Source organism: Chrysemys picta, chromosome 2 (genome assembly GCF_011386835.1).
Source record: "Chrysemys picta bellii isolate R12L10 chromosome 2, ASM1138683v2, whole genome shotgun sequence".
NCBI classification, from domain to species: domain Eukaryota; kingdom Metazoa; phylum Chordata; order Testudines; family Emydidae; genus Chrysemys; species Chrysemys picta.
Window position 1 is genome coordinate 268,963,120 of NC_088792.1, and position 25,068 is coordinate 268,988,187.

Sequence of the window (25,068 nt, forward strand, 5' to 3'; positions counted from 1 at the left end):
CAGAAGGTGCTGGGAGGGGGAAAGGGGGAGCTGGTTACCAGTGGGTGCTAAGCACCCACTAATTTTTGTGTGTGTGTGTGCCCAAGCCCTGGAGCACCCATGGAGTCAGCACCTATGGAAGTCAGTGTGTGCCTGGCGTCATAGAGATAATTGCAGGATTGGGACTGTGGATTTTACTTAAGGCTTTCTCACAGAGTCCAGAGAAGCCTCCTTTCCCCATTGTCCCTTAAATTCCCTCTCCTCACCCCAAGGTCCTTGCACTGCAGCGACGCTCCTTCAGGGTTCCCTAGATAGTGCTTACCCTGCACACATTTTGAAATTACTTAGGCAAGCACAAGCACCTTTCTTGCCTATTAGCAGCAGCCAAGCATGATGCCTCTTTAGCAGCCTAGTGGGGAAAAATTTGCTTTTCAATTAATTTAGGCCCATGTCACTAAGGTCAATGGGAATTTTGCAATTAACTTCAATGTGAGAGTGGGACTCTTAGGAAAGGGGACAGATATATTGGCAACATTGGAAACTAAAGTCCAGTACTGAGTCACAGACAAGACAATACCAGTACAAGTGCTATTAGAGTCTCATCATTCTGCCTTAGCCCTGACTCTGTTGAGACGGCCAGTGTAGTGGAGATTTTTGAAACATGAGCATCTATCCAAAAGGAACTGAAGTGAGACCAAACTCCACTCACACAGCATTTGATGACCATTTAGAGGCCTAATTGGTTTTGGTTACTACTAACAGCAGGCCTGACTGTGGAGTCAGTGGGTGATTTGAGTACACACGTAATTCAGGACTGGGGCCTTGAGGAGCACTTGAAGATGCCAGGCTTCCTCATGCGGTCAGCTTTTCTAAATGAAGCTGTTTTCGGAGAAACATGCAATGTTAGGCATGTAACTCCGAAAAACATTTTGCATCTTGGTTTAATTTTCCACTTGAAAGTTGGAATAAAAGTAATAATTAAAAAAGCCTCCCCCTGTCTAATCCAATTGAATTCAAATCTTAATCCAAATTCTCTCCACCAGCAGGCTCTGTGTGAAGTCTAGGAATGCTCATTATGATCCATTTACACAGGCAGGAGCTGCAGCTGCATGATAAGGTTGCAGGAAAGAGCCAATGTATCATTTGCCTCTAAGTGAGGGCCTGGATTCTTGCTTACTCTTGTGATTTGGATGCTGTTCAGTTGCTGTTGCCAGTGAAGAATAGTCTCCATTCTGTGTACCCACATGTTGATGTTTCCAACCAGAACAGACTTGCCAACCCTTTGCACCAGGGTGCACAGTGACGTGTAGAGAGTCTGCAGCAATTCCCTTATTAGCCTGATGTTCTGCTGATCTTCAAGGACTTTGGAGGCAGAGAGAAGAAGAAAAAAATATTTTAAAAAGGGACTATAATGTTTAAATACATTCTCAGTATCTACTTTCTTCTGGAGGCTTTGTAAGAATTACTCTCTATGATCTTAGGCCAAAAGGTATCAAATCTGGAACCCTGGGGGGAAGGAGGGGGTAGAGGAGGACTGCTATGTCTACACACGACAGGTTATCAGATAGGAAACATTTGTCAGAGATGTCCCCTAATAACTGTACAAGAGATTGACCTGAGGAACAATGATCCCTCTAATTTTTTACATATGGAGGTCATGTGGAGCTGGGGTGGAGCCGAGGGGTTCAGAATGTGGGAGGGGGCTCAGGGCTGGGGCAGGGGGTTGGGGTGTGGGGGCGGATAAGGGCACCAGCTGGGGGAGTGCAGGCTCTGGGGTGGGGCTGTGAATGAGGGGGTGGGGTGTGGGAAGGGCTCAGGGCTAGGGCAGAGGATTGGAGTGTGTGTGTGGGGGGGTGGGCTGCAGCTGGGGATTTTGGGTTTGGGGTGCAGGCTTCCCTGGGGCTGTGGCAGATGAGAGAGGACTCCCCCCAGCCCTTTCCACCAGCTGTGGCAGCTCTGAGGCTGGGACTGGGAGAGAGGCACCTCTTCCCCCGGCTGCGGCAACTCCAAGGCTGGGACCGGCGGAGAGGCGCTTCTCCCCACCTGCGCGACCCTTGATAGCCTGCTACTTGGCCGCGCAGCTAGAGGGAACTTTGCTGAGGAAAGATGTTTGGCCTTTCTACAGTGCTTCTAACAACCACTCTAGGAACACTGGCCAACTTGTCCCCCTTAGATCAGTGCTTGGAGGAGACCTTCCACACACAGCTCTTGCCATGCTTCCAACCAGTTCATGTGGAAACAGGGGCTCAGCCACCTCTATAGCTCTTCTTGCTCCCCCCTACTCATGCAAGGGTGCTCTGAAGGTTGAGGGTCCACCCAAGGAGAGGGTGTGGAGATTGGGTTGACCAGAGAAGGGGGAACTCCCAAAACACACACACTAAATACACTGTGACCCCACAGAGAGATTTCCAGAAAAAAGTAATGTCGGCCCTGAAGCACTCCTTTCCCTTGGTGGGCAGCCATGGCCAGTGGGAGCCCTTGGTGGTGCAGCTGCTAGGAAGCCTTGGAAGTGACTAGGGCCTAGCATTAGGAAGGAAGCACAGAGCCTTTATGCAGCCAGCCTTGGCCTCCTGTAGTTCCTCTCCAGTCTGCCAGCTTTTGAGGCAGGACTAAACAGCCTATTCTGCAGATAGGGGTGTGTGGGACCCTGACCTTCCTCCCAATTGGATGATGGAGAGGATACTCCTGACAGAAATCTGCGCCCATGTGGGGGCAGAGAATTCATATGGCCTGCATATTTCTGTGCCCCCTATGCAGAAAAATGCAAAAGAAATCTGGGGGAGAGGGGAGACACACGTCTGTTCCCCGGCAGTCCAGGCAGCGCATCTGTTCCAGCATACCTGGAGCAGCTTCAGACGCAAATCACTGCAGGAGGAGGGGGGTTGGGTGTGCGTGCCTGTGGGGGAGACATTGATCACCGTCAGGGGGCGGGGCTGGCCAACAAGTGTGAGAGACTCTGTCCCTCTCTCTTGATACTGTGGCTCAAGGGGCATGGAGGAGGGTAGGTCTTTTTGTTATGCAGGAGGAAGACTCTGTCACCAAGGCAGAAGTATAGCCACCTGCCTGCCTAGTAAAATGTAACTTCTTGAGAATTGAAAAAAAAAAAACACCACTTAATTAAATATTAGCATCATGTTACTGAAAATTGTTTGTTTTTAAGTTAAAGAAAATAGCTTTTCTTAAAAAAAAAAAAAAAAAGCACATTTTGTTGATGGTTAATTGATCTCATTCTCTGAGGCAGAAATGTAGCAACCTGTCTGCATAGTAATATTGTTAATTATTCTATTGTTAGTAACTGTTCCCATTCTTAGTCAATTCCCCAGGAGCATAAATACCTGTAAAAGTTTTAAAGCCCGTACATTGCCAGAGTGATGTAAAGCCTTATAAAGGACAGTAAGAGAATCAGCTAGGAAGACCTATGCACTGTCTCACTTTTTTCCTGTGCCAAAGTGGCACGATGGGGTTAGATTTTTACTTACCCACTTAAAAAAAAAACAACAACAAGACTTTTGAGGGCAAATAAAACATTTACCAAGCCAGTCAATAAAATGTCAGGCCAATCAGAACCAAGCACTTCCCAAAGTACCCAGCTAGGTCCAGGACATTGATTAGCAAAACTGTATGATTTTCATGTGTGAAAGTCTGAGTAATTTAAAATGACATTCTACCTCCCCCCCCCCCCCCATTTGTTGTTTTGTAATGTAATTTAAATGAAAATCCAGGATTATAACTGGAATGCAGAGTATTAGTCACCAAGTATTTTATAACTTAACTTTCATGTGTTTAGGAAATGAATAGTTATTGTGACTTTTTTCTGTATTGTAGTTTAAATAACTTTTCAAAACAATTGAAACTGGTGTGATTATATTGCATTATTTTGACAAATAAAATTTGCAGAATTTTGCAGAATTTTTAATTTTTTGGCGCAGAATCCCCCCAGGAGTTAGAGGAGGAAGAATCTCCACAAGGGGGATCCACTAAGATCTCCATTCAAACCCCCTTCCTGCCATGAGAGCAGGGCCGGCTCTACTGTTTTAGCCGCCCCAAGCAGCGCGCCGAATTGCCGCCGCAGACGGCGGGGGCAGTCCGTGTGCCGTTAGGGCGGCACGCGCGTTTCCGCGGCGGCGGCAAGTTGGCAGCAGCTTCGGTCTTCAGGTGAAAGATAGAAGCCGCCGAATTGCCGCCGCGGGCAGCTGAACATAGAAGCTGTTGTGGAATTGCCGCCGCCGTGGAAATGCACGTGCTGCCCTAACGGCACACGGACTGCCCCCGCCGTCCGCGGCGGCAATTCGGTGTGCTGCTTGGGGCGGCAAAAACACACGGACTGCCGCCCCTTGCAGATGGCCGCCCCAAGCACCTGCTTGGAATGCTGGTGCCTGGAGCCGGCCCTGCCTGAGAGTCCCTTTCCAGAATGGGACAGAGGAAAATGAACTAGCCCAGTGTTTTGTTTTCATGCCCCTCCCTGCAAAAAAGTCTTGCACACTGATCAACATGGACATGGTGATCATTGGATACATTGGATACAAACCATGATTGTTACATTTCTTTTACCTTTCTGCACCACTTTTTCCAAAATGTTCATGAAGTTTTTCTGGGCGATTCCACTCAGTGATGTTAGCTGAGACTTTGCTATCAGCTCCAACAGCTGTGGATAAAAATAGAAGTTGCCAGCTAGAGTACAAAGATATTTTTCTAATCTTGACTTCTAGTCACATGACACAGCAAAACAGTTCAGATACTTGTTTACTGCTGGAATAAAAGGGGGCAGGCAGAACCACAATGAAGACAGATCCAAGGGGAGAAAAGAGCCAAACAATTAAGCACACAGTGGAGGAAAACAGGTTGTTATTTAAACTACGTTCTTTAAACCAAAATGTTGCTTCATGGTTCAAAGGTATAGGGAAGCCGCGAATTACTGTTCAGACTAACAGACAATGTCTATTCATACTGAAAGCACAATGGTATGTCAGTGTCTTTCACTAGTACATAAACAAATAGTGTGATAAGAGAACAAAAAGCAGAGACTCGTTTCTGAGAGAATCTTATTTATAAACCTAATCTTACAATTTACATATAATAATCCAATTTACTCTTTTGTTATGTGTGTTTTATACTGGAATTTTCATTAAGAGGAAAGATTAAGAGTCATGTTTAAAAAAAAAAAGACAAACCAAAGTTCCTTCATTTTTATTAAGTTATTATTAGATCTGAAAAAATGTTAACAATTTAATTCACTTTTCCCTATTTATGCTGTTTGGTTTACTTTCTAACTCACTGTCTCAGTTTCCCTTTCGATTAAGATGCACTCCTAGTCAGTGTGACTTTTTGGTTCCCATGTACTCGTTCAGTGCTGCAGTATTTGGGTTGCAATTACTGAAGAAGATGTTCCTCTCCTTTTTTTAATTCCAGTAGAAAAATAATTTTATAGGAAGCTTTTCTGTTGGCTTTAGGATTTGTAAAATTGTAGGCCAAAATGTTAATTGGCAGTAACCCTTTAAGCCTTTTAACGTATTTTATAAAATACACACTTTCTACATACCATTCCACTTGTTTAAATTCCTTTCTAAATTAGAACAGAGTAAGAAAACCTTTATCTTACAATCAATCTACACATATTATCACAGGGCTAGCCTATTCATCCGTTATCATCAGCGATTATGCTATCCCATTGCTGGCAAAAAGGATGAGTGCAGAGAACTTGCAATTCCTTATGTCAAATGGCTAAGATGGTTACTGACAAGAGTTGGTAAGTCTTGAGTTGAATTGTTTGCCTAGCTATAAGAATGACAGGAATGTAGCCATAAAATTATTGGTATTTTGCCATAAACCATGAGCTCATAGGGGTATTATTGCTACCATTTGCCCATTTTACTCAGCTCTGTTACCAGCATGTGACTGTCACCTAGGAGCTGCAAAGTGCCCTGAGTGACTAGTCTCCTCTTCCATTTATCTTCCAGGCCAACTTTAAACGTCAACAGACGGCTTTCTGAGTTTACTTTCTATTAATATCTTAAACCTCACATGACTGGTATAAAGCAAGAGGAAAGAAAAAAAAAAACCCCTACACAGTCTCACATTTTTCATGGAGGGCAGTCTGCCTTCTATCATGACACATCATTTGGGGGGTTGGGGTGGGGAGAAAATATGCAAGAATAGTCTTGTGAGGTAATATTTAGTACATATATTGTAACAAAACTCCATGGTGGCTCTCACCTAAACAGGAGGGTCTGGTGTATTACATGCTCTGAAGCATAAATTAATTAGCAAGACGTTGGAAATATTTTTAAATTTTCCCAAGATTTCTTAGAACAATGAATGTACAGACAAGAACATGTCCTTGCCCCAAAATAGCCTTAGTAATAATCTCCTAGTACTGAATTGTTTAACCTTGTGACCTTCAATTATCGTGATCAACTTGCCAGACTCCATTTGTCCACACAGTAATGTGAGCACCCAGGTCAGCTTCTTTGGATTTCTTTATGTATTCACAAATTATGTCCCCAGTTTGTAATGTTCTAGAACTCCCATACAGGACAGTTTCCTCACTATATGTAAGCAAAACTGTGCTGATATTCAAAAATCAGTCATCTTTGCACAGGTCAAAAACACCAAGTGGTGCAATACCATAAAAAAAAATTAAGAAATTGTAGCTGATTTTTCAAATTAAAATAAAAGTTAGATTCTTTGTGTTACCAACATTTTGTGCTTTGGTATATAGGAAATTAAATAATAAAATTAGGCAATCAAGATGCATTAGAGCCCATGCCTTTCACTATGTTTATCAAGGGTCAATTACATTTAGAAAGTAAATTAGCACAGCTATAGCGTACCACCTTTTCAGCAGCAATAAGTAAAGGATGAAATTTTATATGAATACTATGTCATGACTACCTCCTGGGTATTGCATTCCATAGCAAACTGCTATGCCAAGAATGAACAGCAAACACACAAAAAGACCCAAACAAAAACAAACCCCAGATGTGTGAACAAAACTAATTTTCTTGTCCAGTATAATGATGTGCATACCAGGGCAGTAATAAAGGTGTATGTAGGGTTTGCTCACGGTTACTCCAGATATACACTGGTGTAATTCCTTCAAAGCCAATGGTGTCATTCCAGATTGGACAAACAAACAAAAAACCCACCTAAAATGTCTTTGAGTGATGGATTGTGCAAACTGAAAACCAAACAAAAAGACTAGAGCACTCTGAATAATGCCCGGTGGAATAAGGAGATATTAGACGTGCTAGCATTTTGTAACTGTATATGTGGCTGTGTTAATTCCAGACCATGCTCCAGTAACACTGTTTGAAGACAGATGGTAGGAGGGAGTGCAGGGGAAAAGAGGTTAGTAACAGCAATCTTAGGGCCTGATTCTTTGCGATGCTGAGTACCTGCAGCTCCCATTGATTTTAACTGGAATTGTGAGTGTTCAGCACCTCTGAAAAAACAGGCACTAAGGACCAAATCCTAAAAGACAACACTAAACACCTACAATTCCTATTGACTTCAGACTCCTAGTGATAGGGGAGGGGGAAGAGAGGCTTGGTGACTCCCCCCATCCAACGTCTCCAGGAAGAGCCCTCTGGCCTCTTTGCCCCATTCTGATGCTTTTTACTTGAGGGGATTGTGGAGGGTCAGAGGAGTAAATGAGAAGCTGCAGATAGCTCCACACCTCCTAATCTCCCTGGTCTAGGATTTTTTGAGGAGGTGGTAGGAGGACAACTATCCTGTAGCAGTACAAGATACTTCAGAGTTTCTAGGCTATTAGGGGTGAAGAAAGAAGATACTCCAGCCCAACAACCCCTGAGCTCCAACCAGAAAGTCCCAGACTGGAATGTTTAAAAGGCAGCAGGCCAGCTTGCTGCTGCCTCCTGAAGACCTTAGGAGTGGGAAGGCTACTGGGTCTCCTTCCACAAACAGCAGCAAGGGCTGAATGTGTGAGGGGCTGCAAGTGAAGAGACTTGTGGGTTGGGACTGGGAACAAAATGTGCTCCAAAGGTGAAGCCGGGCACCTTTTGGTTTCAGCCAAAAACAAACAAACAGGGCTGCCCAGCACTAGTCAAACCTTACTTTGGGACTCCTATTAAACCATTATGGCATATGCCAGAGTACAGACCACAGCATCAGCAACTGACACGAGAGAACAGAATAGCTACTTTTGGAACAGTTTTAGTTTCCTGTAGTGATGTATATGCCCTCGTGCCGTACTCTAAAACACTGCTTAGCTAGAGCTTCTAAAACCTTTGCTGCTGAACTGCACAGGTAAGTGAACTGAACTCATTAAAAGCCCGGTTTTCATGAAGTACATATGCATTACGTGGTTCTTAAAGGGCAGCTTTCTGGAGTTACAGAAGTGTGAAAACAAGTCAAACTAGAAAAGTCCGAGGGCAAAATTAAACATCTAGGGCCAGATCCTCAGCTGGTGTAAATCAAAGGAACTACACTGATTTCCCCCAGCTGAGGATCTGGCTTTTAACATCCAAACTATAACAAATCTCCCCCACTCCCAGCACTTCTATTTGCTCTGTGGCTGAAGCCTCATATGCCAAGTTTCAGCTTGAAGTGAATGTGATAGTGGATATGTCAGTGTCTGTCCCATGAGTTATAATAATTTAACTAACAGATGCTGCTATGTGGCATAAATCCAGGACTACCAATACTAAGTCTAACAGAAATTTAAAAAATACATCAATTGAAGAGTGCACATTAGGCTAACGATGAGCTGTCCAGATCGTACAATTCTACCGATCTATACCCACGTACCTGAGGTCAGGATCAAGCCCTGAGCTTTTATGTGCTGAAATACAGTGTTACAGTGACAGCTTGTCATCTCTTGCAAACTGCTGCTATGAAACTATCGCATGGTAAATCCTTCCGAAGCAAGGAAAGTCTGCAAAATCTCACTGTCATCTGATAAGTGAACATTTCAGAAAATGGTCAATAGCTTTGGAGGTTGCTGTGCTGTTTAAAGGTCTCATCTCATTTTACTTGTTTGTATGGCATGTACTTTTGTGCATTTTCCATTTTTAATAGCACTGTAACCATGACCACATCAGGATTAAAACACTGGGCCCAAATTGTTCTCATTACTATGTAGACCCAACTAGCTGAAAATATGCAGGGTTTACTCTGAGCCTAAATAATGTATAGCAAGGCATGGGTCATTTTAACGTGACACTTGCAAGAATTTGTTTCAGGCATTAATGGTAACACCTGTTGAATATTTCCAAACCACCTCCACCTCAATCTAACAAGTCACTAATAAGCCTGTAAAACCTTCAAACTTAGCAAATCAATGCACTGTTAGGCTTTTTAGTCCGGGAGTCTCCTAAATAACATGATTCTTCTTTTGTAACCTACTTATCTAATAAGATCCAGCAGCCGAAAGTAAGAAGTCTTAAGCCTGTATATGTTTCTTATGTTGACATAAAATTCATGCAAAGTAAATATGTTAGAGGCAGTCCAGGAGCACGTTGAACTATTAGCATGAGAGCCCACTGAGCTATACAAAAATTGATACATTTTAGATAATTACAAAAATTGTGGACTAAAAGTTAGAGATACAATAGTAAAAATGTTTTAGGCCTATCACTGTTTGCCTCTCCATTCCTTCTCCAAGCTCATCTGTGGCTTTTCTCTCCTCTGCTTCCCAGCTCCAATACAGAAATGCTACTACTTGGGAAGCACTTCCACATGCTACCATGGAATTAATCAGACTCCTGTAGTTCCGTGGACATTTGGGGAAAGGGGTAGGAGGGGACGTTAGCCTGCTGTTAGTCAAGGCATGTTCCAGGGAGTGTATGGCTCATTTGTGTGCTCTAGAAGTCCTCATCCTGTCTTGCAACAGACCGTATGGTGGATCTAAAGAGGAAATCCATCTCCAGGAAGGGCCTTTCATGAGCAACTCCAGTGCACGTGGTATTTTATGAGCTATTATCCACCAGAGACTTGGCTCATGAAAGCTTTCATTGAAGGAACCAGTTTTACATTTGAACCATGGTCCCCGCATTTAAGATTGGCAGATTAAAAAAACAAAACAAACCACCAGTCATCTTAAATTAGAAAGTTTCATACTTTGTTAAGACTACTGGAAAAAACTTCATAAAGCTCAGGTGGGAGGTAATTCAGACAAATGAGAACATGCACTGATTTTAGTCTTGAATGTTGTTACTTCCACTATGGAAATGCCACAGTTCATTTTACTTATCTCCTGGTCAAAGCTTTAAGCTGTCACAGAGCAGAGCCCTGCAAAATTAAATTAACAAGATTTAAAACTTCATGGGCCAAGCTGATTTCTGGTGCAACTCCATTAATGAATTTACTCTAATGTCAGAAAGATGCTTTTCCACTGTTTTGGGCCTGACTTGCATTCACACTAAGGCCCCCTTTATGCCACTCTTGTAATGTGAAGAGGCATGTAAATGAGAGTCAGGCCCTTTTCTCTTTACCAAATGTTATCTCAGACCATGTAGAGCGTTCTTTGAAGTGCTAGAGACATTTCTAAACAGAAGGAACAACCATCCTTTAGGAATTCTGTGTCTCACATATGGGACTTGATTTTCAGAACTGCAGAGCACCCACAATGGCAACTCAAGTCAGCAGGAGCGGCAGGTGCTCAGCCCCTCTGAAAAATCAAGCCGAGGGTGCTTAGTGAACGGCTCATCAGTAGCTCTTCCTACTAAGATTGCCTCTGGAGCTTACCTTAATCAAAGGGTACAAAGCTGCATGTAATGTTAGATATACAGCATTAGACACCACCTGGAATACTCACTATACCAGAGTTTTTCCACTTGCACGGAAGCTTTAGAAGACAATATCTCAACTTTCAGTGATGAATCATAAGTGCGTAACTAGGGAAGTGATGGGCAGCAGGAGCTGAGAAGCGATTCCCCTACTCCCCTGCCCATCATCAATTATCAACACAAGTGAAAGAGGGGGGCAGGGGGAAGACATCAGGTCAACCTCCCATCCCTATTCCAATCTAAATTTAAGAAGCTATTTGAATGTCCTTTCTTAAAATGTCAAGAGAGTATCATGCCCAACATCCAGGCAATGAAGGATTATGATTAGGTTGGAGGAGTGCCCATAAAAGTCTGCCATGAGTCTAGAAACTGCATTTGACCCGATTTGTGGTAGCTTGCACAATAGCTTAACTAGTTCCATAACTGGTATTTAAAAAGAAATGCCACTTCATTACATAGGTGGGTGATGGGCAACATACTACACTAAGGGTAGCACAGAGGGGTTGATTATAAAATGAATTAAAGAGGACAACAAATAAATAAAAAGGGGCCTAAATTAAGTTTCATGCAATGAACAGTGACCCCACTGGGCCGCAAGAGGTTAACCGCCTGGTGATTTGAGTAACAGAGACACTTCTACCCTACACTGCGAGGTTTTGATTGGACGTTTGGGATGCCTGACCTACATCTGACTAGACAACAGGTGAGATATCCAAGGCTAGCCTAACGAGTATCATCTTTTTGGCTGACTCTTTTATAACATTTGGCTCACTGGGGAAGAGCAACATGCCAGCAAAAACTCTGCACCAGAATCTAAAACCTAAACAGCTGGTGCTCCCCCAATGATTAACGGCTGATGAAATGTGAAAAGGAGCCGTTTATAGACAACCTTGAATTTTTAAACAGATTTTCTAGCTGCTTTTTTGCCATTAGAAACTAGCTGATAGAATTCTCAGTCTCAATGAGCATATTCTGAAATTACGGATCCATTTGTGGATAACGTGCACATAAACACATTACCGCACACAGAATCATGGAATAAAAATGACACCTTCTGAATGCTGCGAAAGTGAGATGAACTCTTGGTCTTCTGTGAAAACCCAGAGTAAGAGGGCTTGGCATGGGGAACCTACACAGAAGCTTGGGGCTAATTTATCCTTCGATTAAATAAGAGGCTATGCAAGGGCAACAGAACAGCTGGTCTGTTGAAGCTGCCATAACATATGGAGCTGTAATAGCAGCTCTGCTTTCTCACAGTTTGTAGCCAGAGATTCCTTGAAGTTAGCCAGGATCCTATACACCCCACTCTCAAACTTCTCCCATCTCATAGTGTGTCACCGCAGGTTTAGTGTCCATGGCATTCAGGGAGCTGTAACCTTCACCTGCATCTCAAACACGCCATGGAGGGGAACCGTGGGCCCTCTGTGGTGCCCAGGATTTCATCTCATACTTTGTAGCATACACCAAAGGTGGAGTTACATCAACCAGAACTTGAATTTAGCTTTCAGTAAGGGGCCGGATTGGCAACCTGAAGCTCTCCAAGAGCAGATACAGCACAAGCATCAACATTACAAAGTTCTTCCACAGTTCCCTGCCAGAGTGCTTCAACCATGAGTTGAATGGACCACCTCCAGAAGCAAGGACGTGGTCAGTTCCTGTGACTATTGCACACTCTGCTGAGACTGCCAAGAAAATTGCTACCTCATTTATCAGCTTGTGACATGGAGACCTGTTCATTGGGAACACAGCTGAGATGGCCATCTCACTCCAGAGAGGCCATTGAACAGATGGCAATAACTTTATTTTAAACAACAAACACTGCCTCCACCCTAGTCCCATACAGACTTAACACCTAAGAAGTTTCAAAATAAACAGTTTGATCAGGAAATCTGGAGGAAGTGTAGACCTTGTTCCATGCCCCCACACTAGCCCCCATTTTCACTGGATCTGAAGGAAGGCTATGTGTGATCTATCCTGCCCATGCAGCAATTTCTAACAGATGGACCCTCCTTTCCATGCATCAGAAAATGCTTCATTAACTAGTTCTTGAAGCTTCCCTCTTGCACTCAAGGAGACCACAGCGTAGTCTTGCAGATCTTTTCCAGTGCAGTATTTGTTCTCAGCTCAGTTAAGTTAAGCAACTGGTGTCTGCGCTAGAAGTTACAGCAAAGTAAGTTATGGCCGTATACTCACCCTTACAACATAGTTGAACCGTCTGGAGTCTAGGATAGCATTTGAGAAGTCAAGTCGGTTAAAAGCTTCTCCCAAGGTGCAGTAGCCATGACGCTGAGAGTGAAAAAGAACAAAGCTGGGTCATGTTTTGTTGTTTAGTAGTCTGAATTGAGAGTCATGGGTGTATGTGGTCCAGGCCAGCATAGCATCTTAACATACTTACGTGGGCATGCTACAGGACAAACTCATTGCTGGGGTAAGCGGGCACATCTCCAATGACTTCAATGGAATTGTGTCTATTTATGTCCCCAGAGAATGCAGCCCAATGGGAGTTATGACTGTTTCTAAGAAGAGAACTCGGCCCTATCCATGACCTCCAAATAGCTCAATTTGATCTCTTTCAATAATTTCACAAGACAGGGAAAGTAATACATTCCTAGGGCTCAACATGAAGGGCCTATGTACAATGTGGTTTCTTGCAGCTGCTCCTCTCTATATACACACACACACACACACACACAACAGAACTGTGCTGCTGAACTTTCTTACCTGTGGGAAAGCCTGCAGTTGTGTTGCTGCTTAGTTTACCACTAGATTTTGGTAAAAGCAAGCAAACAACATCATCTTTTTGTTTTAAATATGTACAGAGACTAGCCCAATGTAGCCCTAATTGGGGCTTGTAGATACTACTGCAATAGTAATCATAGGCCAGATCCTCAGGTGGTATAAATTAGCACAGCTCCATTTATTTCAACGGAGCTCTGCTGATTTGCACCACCTGAGGATTTGGCCCCATAAAAAACGCTGTTTGGACAAATGGTATGGGGGAAATAAAACAGTGGGTACTTACTTCTTTTGTGCTTCCCTTGTGGACATAAATCCATTTTTCTTGATGGAAATCTGTTGAGACAAAGACAGATTTTCTTCACTTATTTTATATATAATAAAAACCTAGCTTTGCAGAAAGATGAAGCCCAGTTCTACTCTCACAACAGTTCTATAATGGCACTACTCCACTGACCCTTGTGGAGTTGCTTCCGATTTACACCAGTGTAACACAGATCAGAATCAGACCATCAATGAATTGCTTTATTTCCACATTCGTTTATCTAAGGCAACAGCCAGGATCCTAGAAAAGGTTTGTGTTTCAGTGACACAGTCCAAGACTGTAGATATTTAATCTATATGCTGTGAACATACTATAGCCCCTTGTTTTCTTTGCTCTCTGACAATAAGCGTGGCTGACAGCCAGAGTTTGTTATTATTGATTTCTTTAATTACTCATTACCTCAGTTACAGAGTTTGGATTAATGTGTCATAAGACACTAGACTAACAGTCACTATAGTGTTTATAACAGCGAGTGCTAGAGTTACAATTATATAGGCAGTTCCATTAGAAATGGCTTTCATCACTTGCATGATCCTTTCTAAACAGAAAAGCAAAAATCTCATTTGGGCCTGAAACATTCCATGTTTTGTGGGAGGTCCCTTCCCAAAAGCTTCCCTTTCAGCCCTCTGAAAAAGAGGAGTTATAAACACCTTTCCTCTCCTCCCCAGTGTGACACCACTGCCTTCCCCCCCAAACACACATCATGCTGTTGTATTTTAACCCAACCGTGAAGAAAGATATCTCCAGCTATATAATAGCCAATCCAAGAGATAGGAACCCACGCAACCCTCTCCCATCCCATTCACCTCACTGAACTAGGACATTCAGTGTATGACACAGTGGCCATTTATCAACTAACGTTATTAGAGATGAAAAGCTCCCCCACTTCCCCCCACTCCCAGAAACACACACTTGATTTCCACAGAGAGGAAACTGAATGCAAAGATATATTCACTCAAGTCTGGAAACAAAAGTTACAGGTGCACATGAGTGCAGATCCTGAATCACTCCATTTAAGTCAGTGATTAAGGTCATATCTGGCCAAAGGCTGTCACAGTAACAACTTCTTCACATTGCACATTTAACTACAATCGTATCCAGGACTAAAGGCTCACATCAGCTGTTGAAAAGATCCTGGAGGTTGCATAGTGAGCCAATAATACAGTGAGAATCATAACCTATTTCACTTCCTCTCTGTGTATGTTGATGTTTGTAGCCTTCACATGCATTACATTTAGGTATCAATCCTGCAATCAGATCCACACAGACCCTTGTGTCTGTGCAGAATACCATGGATCCAACCACATGAAGCCAACTGAGAGATAGGGGCCTTAACTGTGCATAGAACAGAGTTCAAACCGTCCTCTATTGAGAGCGAGTCTGAATCCTAGATTTCATTTTGCATGCATTTTGTGTAGCAGAGGTAGGATCAGAATTCACACTCAGGCTTGGAACCTCCATTAACATAAATGGGTTTTAAGTGCATATGTGGACAGGAGAATGAATTCAATCTGTTGTACACAAGGAAGTCTATAGGAGGGAAAAAATTGGAACTGGTTCACTTGAATGTGCCATAGGAAAAAATTACTCTCCCTCTGCCAAATACAAATGACAAAAATTTGAACACAACAAGTACAAACACTTGGAGAAGGAATTCATAACACAGGCATATATCTTCATATTAAAATGTATCCAAGTTCTCGACTTAGGTCAAACATGGGTGCAGAGACTCTCAAGAGACTTCTGGAGGTGCTGCCGCACACACAAGTGTCTCATACACTTTCTGAGAGATTCTATATGTGTGTGTGTGTGTTTTATAATCATCCTCAAGCAACTTTGGTTTTAAAAGTCCCCCACTTGCTGCCTTACACTGGATCTTTGTCTTGTTATTCAGCAGGTCCTTCTTTCTCTTCTTGGCAGCAACATCATAGTTCATGCTGTTGAAGAGATTCTCCTTGTTGTAATCCTCCTTTTTGCAGTAACTGTGAATGACACAAGGCAGAGAGTCTGTTTATTCTTTGGTCTGGGGAACGTTTTACTGTAAGAACTGTATTTTACTCTTTCCACATATCTGGTTCCAGGAACCCATGTTTGTTTGCTGTTAAACAGCTCATTCTAGTGCTATTCTATAGAAAACTATAAGCAGTTTTAGAGTCCAATAATGAAGACCTTTTCCCACAAAGCATTCAAATACCTCACCCACCCAATTCTTGTGCTAGATTATATACATAATTATAGTGAATAGGAGCACACCCAAAGCATATTACACAATCAACTTCATGACCTTGCAGTAGAGCACTCTTGTCCTTCCTTTTACCTCTGCCTGCTTGTCTGATTCCTACCCTATGCTCTACCTAACTTAGATTGCAACTCCTTCCAGCAGGGGTATGCTAGGTTTTATAAAGCACAATGCACACCTATGAAGGCGTATAACCAGAGTGCTTGAAGAATTCACCATCTAGTTGTGAGTAAGAAGCTTTTCCTGCCAATTACTGGAAGGGCTGGGGAGAAAACTAAGCTTTAATTAAAAACAAACAAACCATAACTTTTAACTTTTATGAATACAAAGATAACACAACCCTGACTCATGTTTCGGTGGCTGTCTTCCAGAGTCTGTAGACAAGTGGGTGATATGTATGAAGGGTCGGGATCTGTGGCCAGAGTGTATTTTTCCCCTTCCTGCATTTAGAAAGGCTGTGCATTTCTTTTTGTTTGAATGTATAATATCTGGCAAAGGGACCTAGAGCTCTTTCTTTTTCCTTTTAAGAGTATAATCCCAAACTCACTGAAGTCAGTGGAAAAAGACTCACTGACTTTAAGAGCTTGATCCAAAGCCCAGTGATGTTTGCCTAACTCTGAATAAGCACTGCCAAGCTGCAGAGTGAAACTGAAAAGACTCTGGTCAGTTTCATTGCTGTTGTTCAGAATCCTGTGGAGAGCAGGGAAAGGCAACAGATGCTCCTGCTGCTAGGGAGAGCTGTGAGCAGCAGCAGCGGAGGTGACACTGCACTGAAGCCATTTATATAATGGGAGGATTGCAGGTGATGGGGAGAGTAGTAGAGACACACACATCCTGGCAGGTATCAGGTGGCTACAGGACAGCTAGAGAAGCATCACATCAGGGGACTCGGGGGTTGGAAATAGAAGTGAAAAAAAAGAGCGTCCTCCTTTCTAGGAGCCTGGAGAAAGAAAGGAGAAGGAGATCTGTACTGGAGGGGCCTGGTTTGAAAGTCTGGTCCTGTGTTTTCGGTTTTATCATCACTGCTTCAGTTACACTTAAACGGGCCTGTAAAGTACCTGTTTCTTGCTTTCCTCTTTCAAGAGAGGGGCCAATCTCATTACACTCCTGGGGGCTCAAAAAATGCTCCAATCTACTGCTTTGTACACTGCACTGAGAGCTTCCTGTCTGAGATGTGTGCACATAAGCAGTCCCTTTTGGTATGATGTTAAATAGTTAAGCTGTTTCCCTTCCTACCAAGCTCATCTTTAACCTTAGCTGGGCACTTGTGTGCTGTTTATTGTTCCAGTTTTTAAATAACATTTTTAAAATATCGGATGCTAGATAAATAAAAAGGAAAAGCCCCAATAAAGATAGAATTTTTCTCCCACCTCTCTCTGTTGCAAAACAAAGTAACTTAAAGAGATCAGCATGCTCAAAAACAAGTGTAGACAAAGGATATATAACTAACAAAAGACAGTGTATCACAGTAATGTATGGAAGGTTAGTTATCAGCTTTTCTGCAGTGGCACTGAGAGTGTGGGGCTGTGCAGACAAATTACATGACAGATCCTTGCTCTGACAGTCTGAAGTCTAGTTCTTAGTCATCTGACTAATACTGTACAGAGCTAATGACTCTGTCTCTGAGGCAGTGTCTTCCTGTAGTAAGCACATGAGGAGTGTTCTGGTCTGATGCATATAAGTGGAACCACGAGACTGGGACTAGAGCTAGAGAGAATGAAGACCTCCCCCAGAGCTTGGGGACATGGAGGTATTAATGGGATATAAGGAGGGATAACTGGTGGCTCCCCACACATCTTCACTCTTTTCTCTACCCTCCTGTTCACTCTACTTGCTCCCCACAACCACTCTTATCCATATGGCCCCCTACAGCAGCACCTCTCTGGGAGCCCACTTCTATATCCTCTGCTGTCTAGCTTGCCTCCCTGGCTTCCTACCTCTGTAAGGAGTGGAGCTAGTGAGTCAGGCTGGCAGCACTGGAAAACGGAAACAGCTGACGGAACTTGCAGTTCCGCTGGGTATTACCAGTGCAGCTCAATTAGGATGTTCTGAATTAGGGATATACTTCTCTAGGCACTTGGTTTTAGAAGGTTAAAAGTGGTCTATGTCAGAGACGGAGGCAGGTGTGTGTGAAGTTTGGATTTTGTGGTAACTGTGGTTTAACTAGAGGAAGTAAAAGAAAAGTGAGAGAATGCCAGAATAAAATATCAAGAAGGGAGCACTTTAAGAAAATTCCTGCACAAAAGTCAAAACTTTACTAAAAGCAAATTCCACAGAACATGTAATTGTCCTATGATGAATTACTGTGCCAGATTCAGAGATTAAATTCAAATAATTAAACTGTGAAAGAGAGGGATGTCAGTCCCGATTTAAAACTTAAATCTCAACAACCCTGACTGTGAATTTACTGATGATTCTATAATCTGAAACCTTTATTATACCATTAGTGGCTGAGACCTAGTGCATGGGGCAGATTTACACCCATGCCAATCTACTTACTAAGGGGTTCTTGCACCTTTCTGCCAAGCATCTGGTCTGGCCACTGTCAGAGACAGGATACTGGACTAGATGAACCTTAAAGAAGAACTGTTGTTAACTGGATCAGACCCTTTCTTTCAAAGTGAATTTAAGAACAGCACCAATCTAATTATTTTGCAGTTAACAACAGTTATTTCTACTAGTCCAGACATTCTTCCTATTTACATATCGATCTGATAGTTTATAATCCAAAGTTTCTTTTAAAAAGCTTGTTAAAAAAAGTACGATGAAAACCACCACTGCAAAGAGATCATGTTCCCTTTGCAATTTACAGCAAGATCATGTTTCCTTCAAGTCATCTTTAGTCGTTTCCATCACGACCGTGTGTGCGAATGCATGCTATTATTTCATCTCCAGACCAGGTCATCAGCCTACACAATCCTCGCTCTGTGCTCCTTAAAAACAAGAATTGGCCTTGCAAGAAAGGTTTGCCCAATCCCTTGTTTCAAAGCCAGTTGGTCATCACCCCACAAGTAGCAACAAAGTCTTCCTGCCTACAACCTATGCAACACTGTAACCAGCTTAACTGCCTGCCTTCGGATGTTTTCTTTGAATGCTCAAGCCACTCAGCCACGAAGAATATTATTTATGATCTCTGAAGGATTAATGGCTTCAGGGGTATCATATTTCTTAAACTCAGGAACTGGGAAGCCTTAGGAAGTGTTTACTTCTGGAAAAAGAGGGGGAGGGGGGGAAAGCAGTTCCCTGGAAGTTCTCCAGGGGCAGTTTGGCAGTGGTTCAGAAGATTTTCGGTGACACTTGTTAAGGGCACAATCCTGCACCACTGAAGTCAATGGTAGTTTTGACACAGTCCTCAATGAACCAAGATCAGGGCTTATTTGTTGATGCTGCCATGTATATTTCTAAATTACAGCACATCAAAAAATGTGATCAACCCCACTCTCAGACATAAGTTACTGTTCACTCTCTCATAAGAAGGCAGAACCACACACACTTGGGTGGCCAGCGAGAAGTGGAGTAGCTCTCTAGTGCCCATATACTTACTGGACCAAGTCCTGCAGCTGGTGAACACAAGCACCTCCCAATGGTAAGTGCACACATGTAGTAGCTGGAGAATCAGGTCCAATGTGTTTAGCCAGAGTCAGAGTCTTACTAATCCCTCTCTTCAACAGAAGTTGTATCTTTGTTTACATGCTTATTTTACTGGAACACAAAAACGTCAGCAGACCAGATGACTCACTGGTGCTCCACAGAATGGCACCACATAATCCAAAATTGGCTACAATAGAGGTCTTAAGATTCCAGGCCCAGGTCTATGCTGTCAAGGTGGTGAGACTGGGATAAAATTTTCAATCAGTAAATACCCTGGATCCAATTTCAGTCCTGACATGAGCAGGTACAATTCCAGTGAATGTGAATTACGTAGATACTGAATTTGGCTGTAGATTATCAATCTTTCCTTTAAATCCATGGATGCCTGATTTAGTAGCTAAAGGAAAGGCCCAAGACCCAAGATCTTGGGTTCTAGAGTGGCATGAGCCACTGACTGACCACATGACCCTGCAAATTACATTGGGCCTTGATTATTCAACTAGGAGAGGACCTCACAGACAGTGAGATGCTGTATATGAGCCAAACCTTCCAGGATAAAAAAGCTCCAGATGTTTCAGTGCTTCACTATCCTTACATGCTTTTGCTTGGTGTTATCGTTGGTAATAGAGTTTAACTTCCTCACTCAGACAGAGCACAAAAGTCACTAGTGCCAAAGGCTGCAAACATCAGAGGATAGGAAGATCATGAAGCATTAAAGTGGGGAGCCCAAAGTCCCCCCCCATTTAGAAGAAAAATGGCCATTAAACAGATTAAGAAGGGGTAGAGATCCTAACCCTTCAATAGCTTTACATTTATGGCTATAAAATAAAAACATGTATCTTTACTTTTAGAGTTAAAAGTGACTAGACATCTTCATGTATCCGAGCATCTAATGAACAAAAAGCAGATCTCTGTTTAATGGCCCGTGTTCAAGTATATGCCAAAGCAATAAACCAGGAGAGCTTGCCATAACAAGCCTACGTCAGTTACGCTTACAAAAAAAAACAAAGGCCCCTAATGTTTAAAAATAGAACCTGCACATTTTGTTTAATTTCAGTTTTTAAATATGGTATGCTCTGAAATTCCAGAAGCCACTCAAATTAGTACGGATTGCTTGTAACTCAATTGCTGTGGGACAAGTGCTCCAAATTGGTCTCTGTATTCATAGTTGCCACAGTGCCTACTACAGAATAAAGGATTGTATAACTAATCCTCAGATTAAATAACTAGCCTTTTTTTTTTTTTTGGAGCGCAGAGATAAAGGAGTGATGCCTTACAAACAATAAGCAGATGAGGGCTCCAGCGGTTAAAACCTTCAAAAACAACCACACTTTCTGCTGGTTTTCCTTGTAGGCTAATACAGTGCACTCATCCAAAAATATTTCAAAGGCTCCAATAAATTGGAAGACTGGCTCTCATAGTGAAGCCATCTTAGACCATCTGACAGCTCATTGCCAACTTTAACCAGACATAATGGAAGACGGGCTTTTGCCAGACCCAGTTCCTGCTCCTCAGCCAAATGTGGAGTAATTTAGATCCCCCTCTCCAAAGAGCTCCCCCTGGTGGCCGAAGGAGATGTTGAGCCTAAACCCACAACAAAAAACAACCATCTGTAGTCTGGTGTTTCAAAACTCTCCAGCTCTCACTGGGAACGTTGCAGTGAACTCAGAGGTCTGACAAGCTATTACTGACTTCAGCAGCTTTCTAAAAACAGCGCTGCTTATTAAATCCCCTCAATTAAGTTTTACTGAAACCACAGTTAACAAGCAGAAAATAAAAAAAACAAAGCACCAGGATGAGGTTTCGTCTGGGAATTTATTGACGTGTTGTCTCCCAAACCTTAGCCCGTTTAAAAAAGCAGAACTCACACACACCACACGGATACGCGCAACCCACATCTGGAGCGAGGAAGCTTTCGGACACATCGGGCCATTCCCTCCCCTTTCCCCTCTGCCTCTCTCCTTTTTAGTATTTGGCTTTAGCTCTGGTAAGGAGCTTCCTTCTCCTAATGACGCACACAAACAGAAACAAAGGCATTGCGCGCACGCACACAACGGGCAGCTTGGCACCTAGGGCAAAACTGGCTTTTGTTAAACAATCGTTGTAGAGTGGGACATGGCAATATTTGCAAAGACCGCATCCCCCCCCCCCAAATAATAATAATAACCCCCCCCCACCATAATGCAATAACCCCCCGCCCGCTCAACAGCAGCGTTTCCAACTCCCTCCTCCCCCTAGTGCAACATCTTTGTGCCACGCACCTGTTTATATCACTGACATAGCCGCTGTGTCTCTCCTCCAGGAACCTGGTCCAGCCATCCGCCGTCTTCACCCAGTTCTGCCCCGGGGACCTCCAGTCCTGCCCCAGAAAAGGCATCGCGGCGCGGGGAGCTCTGCCAAGGGGCTTTCCCGGTCCCTACGGAGCCTGGAAGGGGCGCGCCGGGGAGGGGGGGTCCCCAGTTGCGTGGCTGGGGGAAGGGGGTTGTACGACCGTCGCTCCGATCCGTGTCCGTGTCCTCGCAGCGGCCGCGGCTGTATTTATCCGAGGGCTCTTTGTTGCCGGAAGAGCGGCGTTAGCCCGGCCCCTAGATCAGGGGGGAGACACGTGGCTTTGTTTATTGCTCGCGACTGTCTTCTTCGGCTCCTCCTGCTTGTTGCACAATCCATCCCCAGTGGAAACTTCAGACCCGGCCGCTGGGCTGCCAAGTATCCCTGAATTTGCGAGAGCGAGTGTGAATAACAAGAATAAAAATGAATGTCTGTCCATAAACATCCCATCTAATTCCAGCCGTTCCCCCTTCTTCTTCCGCAAGGCGTTGCGGTCTTTATTTCCTAAGTAGGGTGACCAGAGTCAGACAGTAAGTATGAAAAATCGGGACAGGGGGTGGGGAGGTAATAGGCGCCTATGTAACACAAAGCCCCAAATATCAGGACTGTCCCTATAAAATCGAGACATCTGGTCACCCTATTCCTAAAGTGGGCAGATAGAGCCATAGATAAACTGATGGGAGGGATGGATATGCTGCGTAGATGCAGAGCTACAGGGAGCTAAATAGATTGGTTGGATAGATAGCTATGAGATTAGATACCTATGGAAGAAAGCTATAGAGACCGGCAGATTGGATGGATTTGGGGGCTAGGTAATATATTAGACGGTGGGAGGGTGGTATAATAATTTAGAATAAATTTTCCCATGCTCCCGTGTGGATTTTCAGACGGTGCCAGTAATTTGCATATGTCATCTATATTAATGAACTTTTGATTTGGTAGCTGACCTGGCTGTTTCTCTAGAACTTGACCTCTATGATCATAAACAGAACTTGAACACATTAAAAAAAAAGTCCAGCCAGGGGAGTTTATTTTATAGAGATAATGATTTGTTTGAATGTTGGTTAAAAAACAAGCACACCAAACAGAGGATGAATCCTTGAAATCAGTGAAAATAAACACATTAGCGAATGAATTTAATTAAATAACAGTGGCTTTGAAATAATTTTCTAGCTGCTATTTGTTGAACTTCAAAAAGATGTACTCTTGGCATTTCCTGGTTGTGTGTGTGTTTGTTTTGAAATTCTGCCAGTAAAAGAATCTGAAGTGTCAATAGAAAAAAAAATTGTGACTAACTGTCCTTGCATTGTTGTTTGTCAGGTGTTCCATGTTTCTCCCTAGGTTGGGAACAGCTGCTGTTGTATGTTAAACTGTACCAAGCAGGCAAGTGCTCTGATTCGCTGATGAATGGTTTCACTCCACTTCAGTGCTCGGTGGTAAATAAATAAATAAAGGAGCTAGGCCGCTTGTATAAGTGTGTGCGGGAGAGATAAACACCCCCACAGTGGCCTAGCTGTCATAATCCAAGTCACATTGTCAACCTTTCCTGAGGGGGCTGAGTTATCTGCTGACTTGTGGGATTGCAACAACTGACACTTCCTAGAGAAGCTGTTATGTGTTCTCTCTCTCTCTCTCTCTCTCTCTCTCTCTCTCTCTCTCTCACACACACACACACACACACACACACACACACACACACACACACACACACACAGAGGTTACACAAAGAAATGTTTGCAAGTGAGGAAGCTGGAATGCTGAAGTTAAGAAAAAAAAAATCAAACCTTGAATACCAGCTAGTTTGAGCAACTCATTTAAAACTCCAAACACCAACTGTAAGTCTGCCTGAACCCAGGCCCATCGAGAGAGATTTGGGGCCCCTCCAATTTCACTGTATTTACACAGATTTTACAGACCCTGCACTCAGGGCCCTCCCTTTCCCCGGGACCTTGCAAGAGACTCCATTGTACATGGCAGAATGATGGTCTTGCTGTTAAGGCAGTAGCCTAGCGCTTGGAGAATAGGAAGGGGGTGTCAATTGCTGGATCTGCCACAGACTTCATGTGTGACCTTGGATGATTTCCTTAATCTCTCTACCTCTGTCCTCATCTGGAAAATCCTTTGTCAGTCTGTTCTATTTGGACTGGAAGTGCACCAAGGCTGGGACTGTTTTGCTATGTGATTGTGCAGGGGCAGTACTGTAATAGTAGTTATAACAACATGGTGTCCCAGAAACAGGGAGGGGGGGGGTCTTGGAGCTTCAGCCCTGTGCAGCACACCTGCGAGGGCTCGGGGCTTCAGCAGGAGCAGGCTGAAGCCCTAGCCCCCGGCTCCCGGCAGGTGTGCCCTGGCTCTCGAACTTCTGAAGATTGTCATATGTGGCTCAGAGGGTCTAGATAATATTTAGTCCTGCCATGAATGCAGGGGACTGAACTAGATGACTTCTCAAGGTCCCTTCCAGTCCTACAATTCTATGATTCTATGTTGTGTGGATTGTGTGCATGCAGAATAACAAGTGAGATGTGATGCTCTGAGCCCCCTCATAATAATTTGTTGGCAAAGTACATTTTTAATCATGAAAATGTTTATCAGCCATTCTCTGTTACAAATAAATCGAGTGCAACAGAAATCAACCTTGAGACCTGCCAGTTTGTGTGTTTTCCATTACTTGCCTTTGGAGAATGAGGAACTACATATATTACAATGAATACAACTCTTGTAAGGGCCAAGGGGGTGATTAACACTGCAATGATTTGCAGATGACCTTAAACCTACTCCAGGGTGAGGCCATCTTCTAATGGTGTTAAATTTAATTTAGGTGTATTTGAACAAAGACTGCCAGCTGTATGTTATTTTGGTGTCACTGGCTGCAGTGCCCAGCCAAGTAAGTTAAGTCGGTCAGACATATGTCACTGAAAATATGTTCATCCTCTTAATGAGAATCATTTGGCAACTCTTACATGCAAGTCTGATCTGTGCTCTAGAATGGGATAGAGACAGAAACTAACAATATATACTACAAGATCCATTCCCTTCTCATGTCAATTATTTTCCATTTAGATTTGAATTTTGAGGCTCAGACTCATCTGTAATGTATTTTTAAATGACTCTGAAAATATTTAATA

The 25,068-nt window shown here is 43.3% G+C and overlaps 1 protein-coding gene and 1 long non-coding RNA gene across 3 annotated transcripts in view; one reads left to right on the forward strand and one right to left on the reverse strand.

Annotated features, from left to right (window-relative positions):
* FBXO32 (F-box protein 32) overlaps positions 1–22,195 on the reverse strand; it is a 33,579-nt gene extending 11,384 nt beyond the window's left edge. Inside the window, exons 1-6 of one of the 2 annotated variants that reach the window (XM_005288774.5) lie at positions 21,877–22,195; positions 15,655–15,767; positions 13,747–13,796; positions 12,918–13,010; positions 4,531–4,624; positions 1,157–1,341 (exon numbers count right to left, since the gene is read on the reverse strand). In XM_005288774.5, the coding sequence (XP_005288831.1) occupies positions 1,157–1,341; positions 4,531–4,624; positions 12,918–13,010; positions 13,747–13,796; positions 15,655–15,767; positions 21,877–21,992 (651 nt within the window). In that variant the 5' untranslated portion in view covers positions 21,993–22,195. The remainder of the gene's footprint in view (positions 1–1,156; positions 1,342–4,530; positions 4,625–12,917; positions 13,011–13,746; positions 13,797–15,654; positions 15,768–21,876) is intronic. The other variant, XM_042861012.2, reaches the window with a different exon arrangement.
* A 135-nt stretch (positions 22,196–22,330) lies between these two features.
* Positions 22,331–24,572, forward strand: LOC135981814 (uncharacterized). Its single transcript, XR_010598985.1, has 2 exons — positions 22,331–22,473; positions 23,264–24,572. It is a non-coding gene; the product is annotated as an uncharacterized LOC135981814 (long non-coding RNA).
* The last annotated feature ends 496 nt before the right edge of the window (positions 24,573–25,068 follow it).